The sequence below is a fragment of the Bufo gargarizans genome, chromosome 6, assembly GCF_014858855.1.
Source record: "Bufo gargarizans isolate SCDJY-AF-19 chromosome 6, ASM1485885v1, whole genome shotgun sequence".
Classification (NCBI taxonomy): Eukaryota; Metazoa; Chordata; class Amphibia; order Anura; family Bufonidae; genus Bufo; species Bufo gargarizans.
This window is the reverse complement of record NC_058085.1, coordinates 288,719,854-288,740,369: the sequence shown is the minus strand read 5'-3', so window position 1 is coordinate 288,740,369 and position 20,516 is coordinate 288,719,854. Positions and strand designations below refer to the sequence as shown.

The following is a 20,516-nucleotide window of genomic DNA, read 5'->3' as shown; positions in this document are numbered from 1 at the left end:
ACCCTACTTACAACCAAACCATAGGTGGTAGAACCAACATAAACTGTTGCTGTGCTCCACTGCCTGAGCTGTGTTACGTCTGTTCTCTGCATGAGTTCTGCCGTCTGGTGCATGTGAATTTATGGAATACTAACAAAGTATACCTATGATTTGGATGTCCCCCTAGAGATAAAGCAGTGAAACTTTCCATTGTCCTCACCACTCTAACTGGAAGTATGGTATCCACTGGTATTAAATCAGTGGTCTCCTCTGGACAACCCCTCTCCATATACCTACTAGGACATGGCTCTCAGTCTGGATGACCTGTCTAGTCTACCTCTTACATAGACAACCATTTACTTGAAATGCTGTCATGTAGAGGTGCATCTTGAAGTTCCGGAGCACCGCTGCAAAATTAGCAGCAAAGTCTCCCACTTGTCATTTATAATACTGATATCTCCTGGCCCCCATAGGCAGCGGGTCCCTAAAGCTATGTCCCTGCCGTCATCTAAGGCTTCTTTCACACTGGCATTAGGATTGTCCGGCAGGCTGTTCTGGCAGGGGAAGAGCCTGCCGGATCCGTACCTGCACACGTGTGCTGCCGGAAGTCCACCCTGGCCCCATTCACTCTAATGGGGACGGGCCGGAGATGTGGCCAAAGCACGGCAAACATGCCGAGAGGCAGCTGGACAAAAACAGAAGAGAACCTCCCAATGGCAAATTTGTCAATTGGCTAGGGGTCAAAGGGGTATTCCCATCACATACAATGGGGGTATATAGTTAGGATATGCCCCCACCGTCTGATAGATGCGGGTCCCACATCTGGGACCCGCACCTACAATGAGAACGAAGCGGGGAGAGGTGTGGCTGGAGGACCTCTGATTTCCCAGGGTCCGTCCACAACCAAGCGCTGCTCCTCGCTGCTCACATATTTATTTCTGTGGGGCAGACGGAAATAGCTGAGCCAGCGCTCGGCTATTTTCAGCAGCCCCATAGAAATGAATGGAGGGCGGCTGCGCTTGCACAGTGTGCCCTCCGTTCATTTCCCCGCTCCGTTCTCATTGTAGCTCCGGGTCCCAACGGTGGGACTCGCACCTATCAGACAATGGGGGCATGTCCTTGTGATATGCCCTCATTGTCTGAGATGGCAAAACCCCTTTAAGAAGATTATTGAAGGGGTTTTTCAGGACTTCGATATTGATAAGCTATCCTCAGTATACGTCACAGTGCTTACCACATGGTGAGCGCGATGAGGTCAGCGAAGGTCCTTTTGCAGGTCCTTCAAAAATCCCGGCTGCACGATCAAGTGGATGAGGTGAGTAATGTTTTTATTATTTTTTAACCCTCAATTGACATTGCATTCTGTATTAAAGAATGCTATTATTTTCCATTATAACCATGTTATAATGGAAAATAATAAAGTAAATGGGGTCCCGGGTCGCTTATCCCTCGTCTCTTTAGCAACCATGCGTGAAAATCGCACCGCATCCGCACTTGCTTGCGGATGCGATTTTTCCCGCAGCTTCATTCATTTCTATGGGGCCTGTGTTGCGTGAAAAACGCAGAATATAGAGCATGCTGCGATTTTCACGCAACGCACAAGTGATGCGTGAAAAACAACGCTCATGTACACAGCCCCATTGAAATGAATGGGTCAGGATTCAGTGCGGGTGCAATGCGTTCACCTCACGGGTTGCACCCACGCGGAAAACTCGCTCGTGTGAAAGGGGCCTTAAAGCTTGAAAGCTTCCTTGTTCGAAAGGTCACCAAAGGTGACATTGGAGCCCTAAATAAAACCTGCACCAATTTTACATCACTCAAACTTGTGTGCTGTCTCTCTGTTTCAGTGTCTCCTGTACTGGCTGATGGTTGCATCGTGGAGACCCTGTGGCCTCATCACCAGAATAAAGCCCATGAAAAGCCCTGTTTAGTAAAGGCAACCACACTTACTTACATTCCCTAGCCCCCAATACATACAGTAGAGTCAATGCAGTGATAAAGTTGAGGACATTTCAGCTAAATGTGCTGCCTTTAGTGATCAGGCATTCCAGGGTTTTACTACTTTTACTGTAAAGAACCCTTTACATAGGGAAGAAATAGAGTGCTTTATATTGACTGCCCCAGCTGAATAATCCCAGTGTTTCCAGCTTTTTGTTTTATAGAGGGTCATTCACCATTCTTGACATGTCTATATTAGTAAGGCTACGTTCGGTAGTAACGCTGTTAGGCGTATTTCTGGCGCAGATTGCAGCACAAAGGTCCTATGCGCTGCAGTCTGCGACTTCTCCCCGCTCATGCCAGGTCCAATAAAGGGGGCATGCCGTGGCGGGGACGGGGACGGGCCGGTAGGCCTGTCTCATTCATCATTTTCTACGCCTCATTTAGGCATAGATGTTGTCTTCCATTTAGAACTGGCGGAGTTATGGAGAGGCCGACACCTCTAGGGTTATTAAGACCGGCGTCTAAAACGCTGGTCTTAATAAATCTGCCCCTATGTGTTTGTCCTTTGCTGTACTCACTAAGGCCGCAATGCACGAACACCCACCGTGGGGCAGCCACAGCGGATCGCGGACCCATTCACTTTATGAATGGGTCCGCAATCCGGCCGTTCCGCAAAAAGATAGGACATGTTGTATCTTTTTGCGGAACGGAAGTACGGGACGAAACCCCACGGAAGCACTCCGTAGTGCTTCCGTAGGGTTCCGTTCCGCCTCTCCGGATTTGCGGACCCATTGAATCCATGATGCGGAATGCACACGGAACGGTGCCCGTGTATTACGGATCCGCAAATGCGGTCTGCAATACGGCTACGGAGCGCACACGTTCGTGTGAAAGAGGCCTAATGCACGGGGCCTGACATTTACATGGAATAAGACCGGATCCATCTGACAACTTAAAACAGCAGACTCCAACCTGTGGCTCTTCAGCTCTTGTGAAACCACAACTCCCAGCAAGACTGATGCTAGGAGTTGTCATCTTGTGTTTGCTTTGCTGTGGTACTGATAGAGAGGGAGGCAACCCTTAGGCAGACCGCTGTATGACTGATTGTCCTGCCAGGAACCGTACCTGGCTGTTCATTAACCAGTCGTGGGGGCAGTGTGACCTTTGGGTAGTGCTGTTGTCTACCTGGGGAGTACAGGTTTGTCCTTTACTGTAGATTCGTCCTGCAGCATTTCTTCTGCTTTCTAGCCAGAGTTTGTCATCTTGTTGCATGTGCTGCTGGTAATGATATAACATTGCAAATGGATTGTAACTAGCTGTTCTTCCCGTCTACAGTCTGACGTCCTGGATTCGGCTGATATTGGCCTTTCCCATAAATCACTGTACCCCCGTTCAGTGGCTATGGAGACAGCTGTAGGTGGCCTGTTACATACCTACAAGCAACCTGACCTTGACACAGCGCTGCAGCTTGCAAGAGAAGAGGTAAATGGCATCATACTTTCTTATCAGATCTCTTTCATTGCCTTTCTCCTGATTAGTTGTAGATGTAACTGCTGCCTTCAACCACTGGGTGTCGCAACTGCAGCACTTATCTCTGATAGACTGACAAGCCTTCAAAGGGGACCTACCATCCTACCATGCTTGTAGAGACAAATAGATTTCATTCTAGTCCTGATTTTTTACTACACACGTGTGTGTGTGTGTGTATATATATATATATAGGATGGGCCAACATATATATATATATTATTTGTGTGTTATAATAGAAAAATAAGTCTGTAAGTCATTAAAAGGGTTTTCTGAGATTTTGATACCAATGACCTATTCTCATTCATTTCTACGGGGCTGGGCGCGATACCAAGCACAGCCGCTATACAATGTATGGCATTGTGCTTGGTAAGCTGCGAGAAGGTGGCAGAGGGGCTCACAGGCCTACCGATCAGAAACTTATGACCTATCCAAAATCTCAGAAAACTCTTTTAATACAAGCACAATAAATCCCCTACAGATGTAAAGTCCTGCTATTAGACATAATCCAGTGCTGCAGTTGCGACACCTAGTGGTTGATGGCAGCAGTTACAAGCTACAGTTGCTACTGAAAAGTTACCTGTCCAGAGCAGGAAATCAGGACCATCAAAAAAAATAAAAAAATGTTTAACATAATAAGTCTTGATTTCCTGTTCTGTACAGGTAACTTTTCAATAGCTATGATAGCTTGTTATCATCACAGAATTACAATTACAAGTAACACCTCTTTATAGATAACACAGGATCCACCATTCACAAAAGGTGATATCACAGCTAATCGGCTCCCTCCTGACCTCTGCACAGGTCACAGAGCATCCCTAGAAAGCTCTCCCATAGAGTCTTAAGAGACACGTGCCTGGTGCATTTGTGGCGCATCTCCAGTTTCCTGGCATAGATTATAATAAATGTGGCAGGCTGGCTATGCCAGGCCCTGCACCACCCACTCCTCACTGCACCCCCGCACCGAAAACTCCCAAAAAGTCAGAAGATTTTGCACAAGCACTGCATGCACAAAACTTTGTGACTTTTTGACTTCAGTTTCTGTCCTTTTATATGTATACTAGGGGCTGATTTTTATCATTCCACATGTGGAATTGGAATCTTCCTTCATGCTTGCTGGGCTCATTCCATAAATGAATTTGGTTCTACATTTCTATATGTACTGCCAGGTTCTCACTCTGCTATTAAAGTGTTCTTCTTGTCCATTAGATTGCTGCAAAAGAACAAGAGACCATGGAGTGGAAGACGAAATATGAAGAGAGCCGCTGTGAAGTGGTGGAGATGAGGTAAAAGGGTTTGGAGATACAAGCTGATTCCTTTTTATAGACCATGAATTTACACTGGAAATTATTTTGAGGGCTGATAGGTTCCAAAATCAGCTTAAAATAGGATTCTCTTCTGCCCGACCTTTGGGATCCTGTTGTATTAGAGGCCCATTATTGTGTCAGAGCTGACTACCTGAAGAATCACTGGTGGGTCAGTCCAAAACCCTAATGTACAACCTTTTTTGGTCTGAGGACACATTGGTGGCTTGTAGTGTTGGTCGAGCACCAAAGTGCTTGTGTGCTCTAGTAGAACACTTCCCGATGCTCAGGTGCTCTACAAAGCACCCAAGCACAATGGAAGTACAATTGGAGAACCCAAGCATTAAACCAGGCACCCCCTGTTCTGAAGAGGGGAGAGTGTCCGGACTGTGGTTCGGCTTAGGAGTTCCTGCTCTGACTCCATATATAGCTATGTCCATATGTGGAGTCAGGACTTGGGGACACCTAGTGTATTTAAATCTAATTTAGCCTCTATTTCTGAAAAGTTTTTGGCAGGATTCAAACTCACAACCTTCTACATTACAGCCAAGAATCGTAACTACTACACTATAGAGCTGCATGGGCAGTTACTTAAAAAAAATATATGAGACTTTTGCTGTAAAGGAATACTTACTAGTAGTATTATTACTACTTACTACTACTAGTAAGTATTCCTATACAGTAGAAGTCCATTTTTTTTTTTAGGTAAAACATCAGTAGTAGTTTCCCACATATTATGCATTCATATATATCAGAAGTATGATTTTATTTATATATATATACAGTATATTTATTATTTTTTATTACTAAAAGAAGTTTCTGGCGGGATTCTAACTCGCAACCTTCTACATTACAGCCCAGCATATTAACCACTACACTATAGAGCTGCATGTCCAGTCTACTAGTAAGTATTCCTATACAGCAGAAGTCTCATATATTTTTTTTTAAGTAACTGGCCATGCAGCTCTATAGTGTAGTGGTTAACATTCTTGGCTGTAATGTAGAAGGTTGTGAGTTTGAATCCTGTCAGAAACTTTTCAGAAATAGAGGCTAAATTAGATTTAAATACACTGACTTGAGCATCGCTCTCGAGCACACGTGATATTCGGCCGAGCATAGCGATGCTCAAGCCGAACTAGTGTTCGGCCGAGCATGCTCGCCCTACTCTAGTGGCTTGTACAGCACCATTTTCCAAAATAATAGTACTGGTATAAACTGTATAAGGCTACATTTACATCTCCATTTCGGTAGTCTGTTCCTCTGTTGGATCATGTTGAACACCACGAGGATGGTGTTCCTTGTGCCAGCTTGCTGCCGGACTACTAGCACTGCATGCAGAGATATTTGTCTGGCAGAAAGGCAGCATTTATTCAGGAGACTCTCTGGAATCCTGTTGAATCCAATTGTAGTCAATGGAGATCCAGTGGTGTCCGGTTATGTCAGATACGCTAATTCTGGCAGTCTGTACCGGAAGTCTGCCTGAACAAACTACCAGCATACCTAAATGGAGATGTGAACATAGCCTTATCAGTTTCGGAGCTGTGAGCAACACTTGGGTTACATGGTGCCAAAGGATGTATTCTCATCACAGAATACCATTACATCTTATTCAGGGGAGTAGCCATAGGGGGTGCAGAGGTAGCAGTCGCTACTGGGCCACATAAGAAGACACCAGTATTAGTGCACGCTGGGAGGGCTCTGTTATAGATTTTGCACTGGGGCCCAGAATCTTTAAGTTACACCTCTGGCTGGAAGGAAGGGGTTAGGTCAATAATTTAGCATGGGAGGGGGGAGAGCCTTTTAATTTTTGCCTCAGGCAGCACAAAAATGATGTGCTTCCCAGCCCCTGGCCACAAAGCACTAAGGGAAGGGGGCCCAAGCTGAACTCTTGCACCAGGGCGTATGTGACATTAGCATGCGGTCCCTGAGCATGTTTCTGAATTTCTGCTGTTAACCATACAATGTTCAGGTAGACATCTTGTAGCATGCGGTCTAGGATCTAGCTTTTAGTACTAATGGGTCTGTGAGCCTGAGATGACTTGAGCAGAGCAGCCGATCTGCTGGCTGAATTCTGTAATCCTGCTTTTTATACCTTAGACGGCCTTGCAAATCCTAAGCCCTAAACCCGTCTCCATATGGTAGTGAGATCAGTACAACCGGCTATTCACCGGCACTGCTGACGGGTCTTTGGTGACAGAACAGAGGATAGTCTGCCTTTGTCTATAGTAATGCATTTCTTTTATACAATATATAAAGATATTACTTTCTATATCTGATGGAATTGGTTAGTACTAAAAGGTGTTTTTTCTCGGACTTAGATATTGAGGACCTGCCCTCAGAATAGGTCATCAGTATTAGATCGGTGTGGATCCGACACCCAGTGCCACCAGGATCAGCTGTTCAGGGCTGGAGTGGGAAGCAGGAGGCTCCATCTGCTATGTAGTGGCCTTGCTGGAGAACCGCAGCTCAGCTTCCATTCAATCCTTCCATCCACCGTAGTTTCCTGTGTCGGCGGCTGCCCCACTGATCTGATATTAAGACAGGTCATCAGCATTTAAGTTCCGAAAAAGCACATGTAGCCCCAGACTAAGGCTGAGTTCACACGGGCGAGATTTCCGCGCGGGTGCAATGCAGTAGGTGAACGCATTGCACCTGCACTGAATCCTGACCCATTCATTTCAATGGGGCTGTGCACATGAGCGTTTTTTTTCATGCATCACTTCTGCAATGCTTTAAAATCGCAGCATGTTCTATATTCTGCGTTTTTCACGCAGCCCTGGCTCCATAGAAGTGAATGGGGCTGCGTTAATAACGCATTGCATCTGCAAGCAAGTGCGGGTGCGATGCGTTTTTCACTGATGGTTGCTAGGAGATGTTGTTTGTAAACCTTCAGTTTTTTATCACGCGCGTGAAAAACGCATCAAAACGCATTGCACCCGCGCGGAAAAAACTGAACAACTAAACGCAATTGCAGCCAAAACTGACTGAACTTGCTTGCAAAATAGTGTGAGTTTAACTGAACGCATCCGGACCTAATCTGTCACGCTAGTGTGAACTCAGCCTAAGACCTCTTGCACCGCATGCCCTCCGAGATATACGGTCCGTGCGTGGCATTGATCGTGCGCACGCGAGCACACAGCATCATAGATTACAATGATGCTGTGGACGTCGTGCCGCCCGCGGGGCTATTGTCCCGCACTTATATGATCGGGCGGCCCGACGTGCACAGCATCATTGTAATGTATGATGCTGTGTACTCCCATGCGCACGATCAATGCCGCTCATGGACCGTCTATCTCGGAGGGCATACGGTCGTGTGCAAGAGGCCTAAAACTGTGTTGGCTTGTGTACTGAAAGTATGCTACTGAATTTCTATATGTTGCAAAGAATAGAAATAATGAAACACTTTGGGGGATATTTACTCACAGCTTGTGACTTTTTTTAAAGCCACTTTTCTGGCGCAAGGGAGATAATAAATCTCCCCCTTTGTGTATTAATCAAAGTTTTATCTAAGGTACATTCCCATGCAGCAAATTTATTGCAGAACATTCTGCGGCTGTTACATTCCTCTGAATGGAGCTTGCCTAAATCCATACGCTTGCCGCCAGTGCAACCCCAGATGAATGGAATGGATTTTCAGAACTGAAATTTCCGCAACAAAATCTGAAGCGCGTGACTACACCCCTATAGATTTGTACTACTAGCTGCTTTTTTGACTGTTAATTTTTTGCTTACTTTTTATAGGAAAATTGTTGCTGAATATGAGCAGACAATTGCGCAGATGATCGGTATGTACCCTACATGTAAATATGTTCCCACCAGTGAAGTAAGCAGATTTTGGCATACCACAGACATAGAAACATCTTGGTGCACTTATAGCTGAAAATGCACCTAAGAGCTCATGTGCCGGCCATGCCCGTGCTGTGGACAGCAAATAGCGGTCCGCAATGCATGGGCACCGACCGCGTGCCTGCCGTCTGTGGACACATTCACTTGAATAGGCTTTGCGATCCGCATCCGACGGTCCGCAACCCAAAAAAGTACTGCATGCACTACTTTTTTGCGGTGCAGAGGCATGGACAGAAAACCCACAGAAGCGCCCCGTAGTGCTTCCTTGGGCTTCAACTCCGTGCCTCCGTTCTGCACCTCCCCAAATCTTCCGGATTGCGGACCCATTCAAGTGAATAGGTCCGCATCTGTGATAAGGTGCGCACACAGCTCTTGTCCGTATATTGCGGACCCGCTGTTTGTAGGCCGCAATACGGGCAAGGCCGGCACACGGTCGTGTGCATGACCCCTAAATTATTTAAGATTAACCTTTTTTGTTAGGAGGGTCTCCTGTATGTAACATAATGATCAGAGGGCGTCCTACTGCTGAGCCCCCCTCTCCTAAATGATCTGTGAGGGAAATAGCAGCAAGTGTGACATTTCTTTGCAGCGCCACCACCAAGGAAAAAAGTGTCCATTCACATTAATGGCTGTTCATGTATCTAATACACATGCCGGGTCCTCCAAAGTAAGAAAGACTCTAAGAGCTGTTTCACACGAGCAAGTCCATGGCGGAATCAATCTCCGTGTGTGTGTGATCCTCCGTTCTGGACTTGCAGGAGCGCACGGCATTATAGTGATTTATAATGCTATGTGTCTCTGCATGGCCTTATTGTTACAGAATCATAGTGACATAAAGCTGTCACTATGATTCTGTATCAGTTATGTCAGGCAGAGGCACATAGCATTATAAATCACTATAATGCCGTGTGCTCCTGCAGGTCCAGAATGGAGGATCACACTCACACACAGAGCGTGATTCACGCCATGGACTCGTTCATGTCAAACAGCCCTGACTGTTCTTGATTCTGACTAAGGGCTCATTCAGACGCCGTATGCTGTCTGCAAAAATACTGAATGATATCTGTTTTTTTGCGGATCTGCAAAAAAACGGATCCACAAACTATCGGATAGCATTCAGTATTTTTGCGGACGCATAGACTTCAATGGGGCCATGTCCTGATTTTCATGGACAAGTATAGGACATGTTTCATTTGTTTTGCGGAACCGTGGAATAGAAAAGAGCCCCATAGAAGTGAATGGGTCAGCATCTAATCCTCAAAAAAACTGATCCGCATTTTTGCGGATAGCATACAGCCGTCTGAATGAGCCCTAATAAAGATCCTCCAATTACTAACAAATGTCCTTAAGGAGCAGGGGTGCACCTAGCCTTTCTGCTGCCTGAGGCGAAAATTGATAAAGCGTAGTACTCCTCTCCCCCCTTCCCCATAGTACCCACCATAATGTGTCCCAGTATAAAATGCCCCTATACAGAGCCCCCCATATAAAATACCCCTTCTTTGTGGCCTCAGTAGATGCCCCCCAATCATGTGCCAGTAACAAGTGCCCCAAATCATGTGCCATTAACAAGTGCTCCCCAAATCATGTGCCAGTAACAAGAGCCCCCCAATCATGTGCCTGTAACAAGTGCCCCCAATCATGTGCCATTAAGTGCCCCCCAATCATGTGCCAGTAACAAGAGCCCCCCAATCATGTGCCAGTAACAAGTGCCCCCATAGAGCTCCTCTCCTGTATTGTACTATATAAAATAAACACATGTACTTACCTCCATCAGGCTGGCAGTGATGCGATGCAGGCCTCTTCCGGTCTTTGTCCCCGTGCTGATAGGCCTGGGCCCTGCAGCCTATCAGAGGAACAGGGAAGAAAGACGCCTCTCCCTTCCCTGCCTGCCGCAGCACTTCCATCTGTATCGCTGTCCTGAGGACGTCGATACAGATGACTATGGAGATGAGCGCTTCCACAATGGAAGCTCTCATCATCCTGTGCCCTGCTGCCGCCCCCCACTTGTCATCCGGGCCTCCTGTTAAGTTAAATCATCAGATTTGTACCCATGGCTGACCTGTTGCATGTGCACTTGGCAACTGAAGGCATCTGTGTTGGTCCCATGTTCATATGTGCCCGCATTGCTGAGAAAAATTATGTTTTAATATATGCAAATTAGCCTCTAGGAGCAACAGGGGCGTTGCCATTACAGCTAGAGGCTCAGCTCTCTCTGCAACTGCCACGCCCCCTGCACTTTGATTCTCAGAACCAGAAAACATCATCACACCTGGCCCTGTCAATCAAAGTGTAGGGGGCGTGGCAGTTGTAGAGAGAGCAGAGCCTCTTGGTGTAATGCACAGCCCAATGGGAATAAGCTCACCCAATATACAAATTGTAAAAAGCGGTCAGCACTCCAGAAGTATAACAAAAATTAAAGAATAAAGTCTTTAATTTTTGTTATACTTCTGGAGTGCTGCCCGCTTTTTACAATATATATACGGTATATATATTCATTTTTCTCAACAATGCAGGAACATCGGACCAACACAGATGCCTTCAGCTGCCAAGCGCACATGTAACGGGTCAGCCAGTGTCATAGGTACAAAACTGCTGACAGATGCCCTTTAACAACAATTATCTGATGAGCGATTTTCTAAGCTAGACAACTACTCTTTAAAATTATATATATATATATATATATATACAAAACTCCTATAAACGGTATGCGGTGTAATCTCTCGGAGGCATGTACGTCCATGTTAACGGGATTTTAGTCCAATTCTAGTGGTATGGAACATGTGCAGGATGTTGACCCACAGGGACTCCATGAACCACAGTAAACAGGACCCTCAACTATTATGTATGTTTTTTTTTTTTTTTGGGTGTTCATCTGTGTGGCAAAGAACTGCTTGTGACATCAGGGCCAACATTCAACTACACCCTCTGCAATCCCTAGAGTTATGTCCTTTATTGCGGTTTGCCATTTGCTATATTCAGTATTATTTTATTCTGACCCCCACCCTTGGAATTTTACTTTACCCACAGCTCTGGCTTTAAAGTGATCTTATTTGCTTTGCGTTATTTTATTTTTACATCCTGCTTTCTGCTCCTTTTTTTGCTTGCAAACATAAGGCAGTCCAGGTAAGAGATGAATGTGCCCTGTATGTCCTGTATTTGTGAATCAGTAATAAATGTGTCAAGCAGGTTTACAGGTGCCATGATAATGATGTGCCAAAGAACATAGCTGGTTGTGATGGACACGTCAGGTTGCCGAAGCACCGATAAAAAGTAGTTGCTTATGTTCATAGAATTAAAGGATTAAAGGGGTAGTATGCCAATCTTATAGTGTCAGATCCGATACCTGATACCCCCCCCCCTTCCCAATCAGCTGTTTGGGCACCCGCTATGCTGGAAACTAAACTGTGTACAGAGCAGATGCAGACAGCTCTGTACACCGCGTAGTGGCCACGCCGGGTACTGCAGCTCAGCTCATTCAAGTGAATGGGAGCTGAGCTGCAGTATGGCAGTGCCAGAAACTGCACAGTATATGAAGCTGTCTGCTTCTGTTCCGTACACTGCATATCTTCCAGGAGGGAGGAGGATATCGGACGGGTCGGAGTATTCAGTCCTTGACCTCATTCACTGCAGACACAAGATTTCATGATATGGTCAGAAAATGTTGGATCTCTGCATGACAGAACTTCATATAAATGAGATATTGGGGTTAGTAATGGAAAGGCTAATGAGGTCAAAAACCAAATATTCAGTTTTCCCAGGTGATGCTATAACGCTAATGGAAGAGAGGCAATGAGATGCAAATGTATGCAAACTAGTATTGTAAGATTCTGCGATGGCATCTCTGCAGTCCATTTATTTTGTCAAACTATACCTTGAAGAGGACCTGTTACCTCTCCTGACATGTCTGGTTTAGTAACTACTTGAATTCCGCATGTAATTACATTTCTGAAGCATCTATTCTTATGACGTTATGATATTCCATTCTTTTTTTATTCCTGCTATAAGTTATGAATTAATTTGCAGCAGTTTACAATGAAGGCCCAGCTGGGTGTCACCAGTTGGAGGGTTGTCCCTACACAGTCTGACACTAGCAGCACTGATTGGACAATGTCTGACTGTGTCAGACAGAACACAACTGGTAATACCCATCTGGACCTTCACTGCAAACTGCTAGTAATTCATTCATACCTTCTAGCAGGAATGGCACAACATAGTGTCGTAAGACTAGATGCCCTAGAATTTATTTAATGAGAATGCAGGGTTGGACTGGCCATAGACGGTACAAGGAAACTTCCTGTGGGCTGATGTCCTCCTCACCATTGCCAGCCAGGTACATAACAACCTGCCGCTCCTTGTGTAAATTAGCTCTGGGAATGTTGAGTACCAATGTATCCAGTGGTCACAGGTGTTGTTAGATGGCTTCTTGCCCCACCACAATAGGGCTATTTCTAGGGAAGTATTTTGTGCTTCACTGTGGTATTTGGTTCTGCTGGGGTAGTATTGTGTGCTGCACTGTGGTATTTGGTTCTGCTGGGGTAGTATTGTGTGCTGCACTGTGGTATTTGGTTCTGCTGGGGTGGTATTATGTGCTGCACTGTGGTATCGCTGACCCCACCCATTTGAGTTGTCCCCGCCTACTTGTGTTGCCTAGCCTTCTGTCAATTTGGACACTCCTACGATATGGCGCCACTTTTAGTTTTTTCCAGGGCCACTTTAAAGAGGACCTTTCACCAGAATTAAACTTCTAAAGTAACTATACAGGCATGTAGAGCGGCACCCAGGGACCCCCCTGCACTTACTGTTATACCTGGGCGCCGCTGCATTCTCCCGGTATAGCCTCCGGTATCTTTACAGTTAGGCTCCACCCAGGGGAACCTGCCGGCGCCTCCTTCTCCCATGCTGCAGCGCTGGCCAATCACAGCGCTCAGCTCTTTCTTAGGCTATGAGCTGAGCGCTGTGATTGGCCAGCGCTACAGCATGGGAGAAGGATCCGCCGGCAGGTTCCCCTGGGTGGAGCCTAACCAGGGCCGGCCTTTGGGGAGTGCGGGCTGTGCGGCCGCACAGGGCGCCATAGCAACAGGGGCGCTGGGCGGCCGACAGCTCGCAATGTAATATGCGGCAGGCGAGGCTGCACTTGTGTTCTCCCTCGGGGCGCCCCCTCCATCTTCCCCTCCCCTGTCTGACCTGATTCGTTCCTCCTTCCCTGTGTCTGACCTGCCTGCTGCCCCCGCAGCTGCCAATAAGAAGAGAGATGGGAGGAGGAGGGAAGGGGCTGAGGCCACTGCGCCACCAATGAAGATAACTGACCTGTAATACAAATACAGGAGGCGGGTGCCGGAATCAAATAGCCGGCACCCGACCTCTATGACAGGAAGCTGCGATCAGCTGCAGTTGAGTTAACCCTTCAGGTGCGGTACCTGAGGGGTTAACTGCCGCTGATCGCAGCTCCCTGTCACAGAGGTCGGGTGCCGGCTATTTGATTCCGGCACCCGCCTCCTGTATTTGTATAAGAAATGTTGGTGGCACAGTGCGCCCCCCCCCCCCCCCCCCCCCCTCAACACCCCAGTATAAGAAACATTGGTGGCACAGTGGGAAGTGCCAATGAGGGTTAAAAAATAATAAAAAAAATTAACTCACCTCCTCCAGTTGATCGCGTAGCTGCCGGTCTCCTGTTTCTTCAGGACCTGTGGTGATGTCACTGAGCTCATCACATGGCCCATTACCATGGTGATGGATCATGTGATGCATCATGTGATGAGCACAGTGATGTCACCACAGGTCCTTTGACAGGTTCTGAAGAAAGAACAGGAGACGATCAATTGGAGGAGGTGAGTTAATAATTTTTTTATTTTTTAACCCTCATTGGCACTGCCCACTGCGCCACCAATGTTTATTATATGGGGGGGGGGGGTGCACTGCGCCACCAATGTTTATTATATGGGGGGGAGGGTGCACTGTGCCACCAATGTTTATTATACTGGGGTGTTGGGGGGCACACTGAACCACCAATGTTTATTATATTGGGGGGCGCACTGCGCTCATGTTTGTTATATTGGGGGGGCGCACTGCGCTCATGTTTGTTATATTGGGGGGCGCACTGCGCTCATGTTTGTTATATTGGGGGGGCGCACTGCGCCAATGTTTATTATATTGGGGGGGCGCACTGCGCCACCAATGTTTATTATACTGGGGTGTTGGGGGGGCGCACTGCGCCACCAATGTTTATTATACTGGGGTGTTGGGGTGGCGCACTGCGCCACCAATGTTTATCATACTGGGGTGTTGGGAGGGGTGCACTGCGCCACCAATGTTTATTATATTGGGGGGGGGGGCGCACACTGCGCACAACGACGGGTTAGGGAAATTTCACAGCAGAGTGCGCATGCGCTGGGAGCCTCGCCGGCGGTTAGGGTAGGGAAAAATTATGGGCCAGTGCACAGGTGCGGTGATCGGATGGATGTTCTCAGCTGGACACCGGCCGACACTGCGCATGCGCTGGGAGCCTCACCAGCGGTTAGGGTAGGGAAAAAGCACTGGCCCGTACGTAATTTTTCCCTTCCCTAACCGCTGGTGAGGCTCCCGGTGCATGCGCAGTGTCGGTCGGTGTCCAGCTGAGAACATCCATCCGATCACTGCGCCTGCGCACTGGCCCATAGTTTTTCCCTACCCTAACCGCCGGCGAGGCTCCTGGCGCATGCGCACTCTGCTGTGAAATTTCCCTAACCTGTCGTTGTGCGCCTGCGTGGCGCTGCACACCTCCTCACGTCATGTCCGGAAGTGACGAGGGTAGGGAGATCTCACGAAGTAGGGAAGTATAACATTACACCGGCCTTTGGGGTGTGCGGGCTGGTAACTACTTGGTTGGATAGTCAGCCAGCCTATGCCATGATGCCAGCAACAAGCAGTGTTTTTTTTTTTTTTTGGGGGGGGGGGGGGGGCGCCACAAGGTTAGCTCGCACAGGGCGCCTGAACACCTAAGGCCAGCCCTGAGCCTAACTGTAAAGATACCGGAGGCTATACCGGGAGAATGCAGTGGCGCCCAGGTATAACAGTAAGTGCAGGGGGGTCCCTGGGCGCCACTCTACATGCCTGTATAGTTACTTTAGAAGTTTAATTCTGGTGAAAGGTCCTCTTTAAGTTCCCAGTCCACCCCTGGGGGAATGCAAGTAGTTGCACCCAGTCCACCCCTGGGGGAATGCAAGCAGGCATGTCAGGAGAGGCTACAGGGCCTCCTAAAATATCCTCTGGATTACTCCAGACAGACACTCACAGTACTTCATTCCTCCCAGTGTAGTATAGATAGACAGTATATACCTGGGTGGTATTACCCTAGAAAACTCTTCCAGGTGAAATGCCTGCACAGGTCTGGAATATCCAATGATATAGCTCACGTCATTAGTGGTAGCAGTATGGTTAGTGCACTTTGTGTAGACTTTTTCTGTGAAGGTGAATTTACTACAAGACACTGATAATCACACTCTCTTTTTTTGGGGACAGAGGACGATCAGAGAGAGAAGTCCGTTTCCCATCACACAGTCCAGCAGCTGATCTTAGAGAAGGAACAAGCACTTTCCGACCTCAATTCAGTTGAGAAATCCCTGGCTGATCTCTTCCGTAGATATGAGAAAATGAAGGATGTGTTGGAAGGCTTCAGAAAGGTGAGTGACCTGTAGGGTATTGACCACATGTGGTGGATACACTGTGGATTTTTTGCAGCAGAATTATGTGCAGAAAATAAGTAGTGCACACAGTAGCAGCAAAGTGGATGAGATTTTAAAAAATCTTATCCACATGCTGCAAACATTTTCTACAGCAGAATCTGCACATAACTTGACCCGTGGAACTGATTATAAATCCACAGCACGCCAACTTATAATTCAACCCCAGATTTCTGAAATCTGCTGCAAAAACCAAGGATTTGTCCTTAAAAAGCTGCCCAGCAGCAGAGATCTGTGCTCCTGGATTTGGCATTGTATAAATAACCTGTCCTTCTACAGAATGAGGAAGTCCTTAAGAAATGCGCTCAAGAATATCTTGCACGAGTCAAGAAGGAGGAACAGCGGTACCATGCTCTGAAGATACATGCAGAGGAGAAGCTAGACAGGTAATGGATGGTGCAATTGTGTAACCCTTATACCAAATTGAACATTGAAAATTATTTAAACGATGGTTAAAGGGCATTCACGTTAACTTTTTTTTTTTTTTTTTAACCATGTCAAAGTTTCCATTTGAAATGATTCTTTACAGAGTCGTTAAAGTGACTAGATCATCAGTATCTGAAGTCACAGAAAACACAGTATGCAGTAATCTCCAATGCTCCCTCTAGTGGTGGCTGGAGGCAGCTGGCATTTTATTATCTTGTAATCTAAGTTTATGAATGAGATTTGGAGGTCTCTATCAGAATAGCAGAGTTTCAACTCCATAAATGATATGACATTAGCTGCATTTACACAGACAGATGCCCAGGCAATTATCGGGAGCGAACTGAACATTCCCAATAACTGATCATAAAGGGGAGTGAGCTTTTTGTATGCTGCTGGATCTTTTTGTAACAGTTAGGTGCTGTTCACACAGTGGGTTTTACCATGGAATTGTGGTGCTGACAGCCACGCTGAAATTTTGCCAAAATCCCGCCAGCAGCCACGTGGTTTCTGCCTCCCTTTCTTTTCATTGGAAGGCAGCGCTGAGAATCATGGAGTGCTGGCTTAAGCTGTAACCTCACTGAGAACGGACATGTCCCTTCTCTGCACGGCTGCTGCTCTGCAATCTTCAGAACTGCATCCCACCGAAATGAATGGGAAGCAGATACCACTAGGCCGCCTGTGATATTTCACAGTGGACAGTTACATGTCGCGTGATTCTACTCTAAATCTGACTAAAGAGAAGAACAGCAAAAATAAGGGACTTTTTTCCTGCTAGATTTTGCCATTTACTGTATATTTACCCATTCTTTTGTTTCTTAAGGCTCCTTTCAGACGAGCGAGTTCCAAGCATCGGACTCTCAGCTCCCATCCTGACCTCCCAGCACTGAGAGGGTCGCATAGCATTATATTGATTTATGAAGCTATGTAACTTTTAGAGTTCTGGAATGTACTGGATAACACTGACATAATGCTGTAGTGTTATACAATACATTCCAGAACTGTAAGGGTTACATAGCTTCATAAATCAATATAATGCTGTGTGACCCCAGCAGTACTGGGAGGTCAGGACGGGAGCTGCTGCATACTCACTCTGCAAGTCCGATGCGTGGAACTTGCTTGTCTGAAAGAGACTTAAAGCAACCCTCTGGGCAAGGCAGTTTTGTATGCCGGTCTAAATCTCTGCCCCACTGGTGTCAGATGCACTACAATTATTAAGAGGTGCCCATGTGCCAGAAATGAAACCTATGACATCTTGGATTTGCTATAGACGCCAGATATAATTTCTACCAGTTTTCTGATGTAAATTACAATAAATGTGCTGGCTGACCCTGCACCGTCCACTCACTGCCGCTACCTTTTTTTGGAAAAGTGGAAGGAGGGGTGAAAACCCACCATCAAAAAGGTTGTTTTTGCCCAGGACCCTGCTTTGACAATGACAAACATTTGTAATGCTCTTTTCTCACCAAGCTCAACCCCAACACTAAACACACACTAGGGTCAATTTCATAGTAAGACATTTTGCCTATTTTTGGGAGTGTGGGAGGAAACCCACAGAGACCATGCAAACTCCATGTAGTTGTTGTCCCTCATACAATTTGAACACAGGACTCCAGCGTTGCAAGACACCAGTGCTAACCACTGAGCCACCATACTGCTTCGTGATTTTTTTCATGCCAGACAACTGGCATAAGGGTATGATAGATGTGGGTCACTGCGGTAGAGACTGCATGGCACAGAAATTGGTTAGAGCTGACCAATGCGCTTGTGAGATGATTACACGGCACTTACTAATAGAGTCTTTGCTTTGTTTACAAAGTCTTTTGTGTTGTCCACCAAGAGGTCCTGTCTATAAAATGGCTGCTGATGAGGGTCATGTGACCAGGCAGATCACCTCCTTGTGATGTCTTCTCCATTCAAACACACTGCACCTGCACTAAACTCCCAACAGAACAAGTGTAGATGAAAAGTGTAGTTTACTTGAATGGAGGACACATTACAAGGAGGTGATCTGTCTGATCACACAACCATCCATCAGCAGCCATTTTATGGACAAGACCTATGTGTGGACAGCAGAAAATACTTTGTAAACAAGGAGGCCTACCTTAAAAAAAGGAAAATGGTGCAGAATTTCTAAAAGACTATATTAGTAAGTTCCATATAATCATCTTGCAAACAGATTGGTCAACAGTGCCCAGAAAGTGGCCAACCCAAAACATTGTGTCATGAATAATTTGGGCTGATGTGACAATTGCTTGTCATCTGCCCCATCCTCCACCTAGAGGTGTTGAGGCTTCCATGCCCGCATCCTAAGGAACACTGGAGAAGTTAGGAGGAGACCAGAATAGTATAGGTAATGTCTTTTTGTTATAGATTATTTTTCCTAATTTTTGGTGCCATTTTGCAGGGCTAATTCAGATATTGCCCAAGTACGCAGCAAGTCCCAGCAGGAACATGCAGCTTACCAAGCCAGCCTGAGGAAGGAACAACTCAGAGTAGATGCCTTGGAGAGAACTTTAGAACAAAAGGTTTGTGCAGCATCAAGCAGCTTCTACTCCCTCCTTCCTTTCTTTGTCCCTTCGGCTTCTTTCTTACACGCTCTCTATTCCTTTTCCAGAATAAAGAGATAGAAGAACTCACCAAGATCTGCGATGAACTGATTTCTAAGATGGGAAAGAGTTAACCTGCTGCTTTTCCTGTGGGATGTTTAGTTTCCTTGCAGAGTGCAAGTGGGATGATGTGGAAAAGTGAGGTCCAGTCTTTAAATTTGTACCTGAATGTGGAGAGGAGGCACGGAGGAGGCGCAGGAAGCATATGACGCAAGTATCCCTCCTACATGTTCTTCCTGTATCAGGGAGGCAGAAAACTGGCCCTGAATCTTCACGAACATCATCGAGTCTTATATGGCTTTCTTCCAATGCAAAAACAGAGCTGTGTGCATAGACTATGGTCCTGCCGGGCAAGACTACATCATGTTTCAGACGTTTCATACAAAATTTCTGCGGGCACCCTCCTTTCTGGACTTTATTTAAAATGGTTGTAAGAAAATAGCAAGTACACAGTCATGAAGCCACAATCGTATGGTCAGTGTGCTGTAAATAAATCTGCAATCTGTACACTGGAGAAGCAATATCATCCTTACTACATTGCTATAATGTCTTTGTTCTGTTTTTTTGCTTTATATCACATGAGGATGACTTGTCTATTTAACAGTTGTACTAATGGTGACAGCTTCGGTATTTGCCAGAGGTGCATACATTGCGTGCCGCTGGCAATAAAATGGTTTACTCTAACTCTATGTGGTACAGGTTGTCATGTGTTATTACTATCGAGAGTGGTCATTATGATCATCGTGTATCAAGATTTTGCATTATTTCCGATCCCCAAGGCTCACAATCTAATTTCCTTCCCTATCTCATACACAAGTCGACATCCCCCCTCTACCCACACACACACCGCATTTTGCTGTACTTGCTATACAGCAGCACATACCTCTCACATCCAGTGCCTCCCAGGTGATGTCTCCTCCGATGTAGATCTTCTCTGTCATCTTCTCCATTCGGTTCGGACAACTTCTTTCAGCCGCCTTGTCTCTGCAGAGTGTGACACACAGACATCTTAGCTTCATCACTTTTCTGTCATCATCCCCCAACCTGGAGTCCCCACAGTGTTATCCTGCTGCTCACTGTACCCCCTAATACCCCCAAAACTATCCTGAAGAAAAAGGAGCCCCCACATAGTAATAGTGCTCCTCATAGTCCCACCAATAGTAATT

General features: G+C 46.4%; 1 protein-coding gene across 5 annotated transcripts in view; it reads left to right on the top strand.

The window, feature by feature from the left end:
* Positions 1-20,039, top strand: part of TACC2 (transforming acidic coiled-coil containing protein 2) — a 181,918-nt gene extending 161,879 nt beyond the window's left edge. For all 5 annotated transcript variants that reach the window (XM_044296930.1, XM_044296931.1, XM_044296932.1 and 2 more), the window contains 7 exons: positions 3,256-3,402; positions 4,657-4,733; positions 8,496-8,539; positions 16,098-16,258; positions 16,598-16,704; positions 19,149-19,269; positions 19,359-20,039. In XM_044296930.1, coding sequence (XP_044152865.1) covers positions 3,256-3,402; positions 4,657-4,733; positions 8,496-8,539; positions 16,098-16,258; positions 16,598-16,704; positions 19,149-19,269; positions 19,359-19,424 — 723 coding nt within the window. In that variant the 3' untranslated portion in view covers positions 19,425-20,039. The remainder of the gene's footprint in view (positions 1-3,255; positions 3,403-4,656; positions 4,734-8,495; positions 8,540-16,097; positions 16,259-16,597; positions 16,705-19,148; positions 19,270-19,358) is intronic.
* Positions 20,040-20,516: the final 477 nt, after the last annotated feature.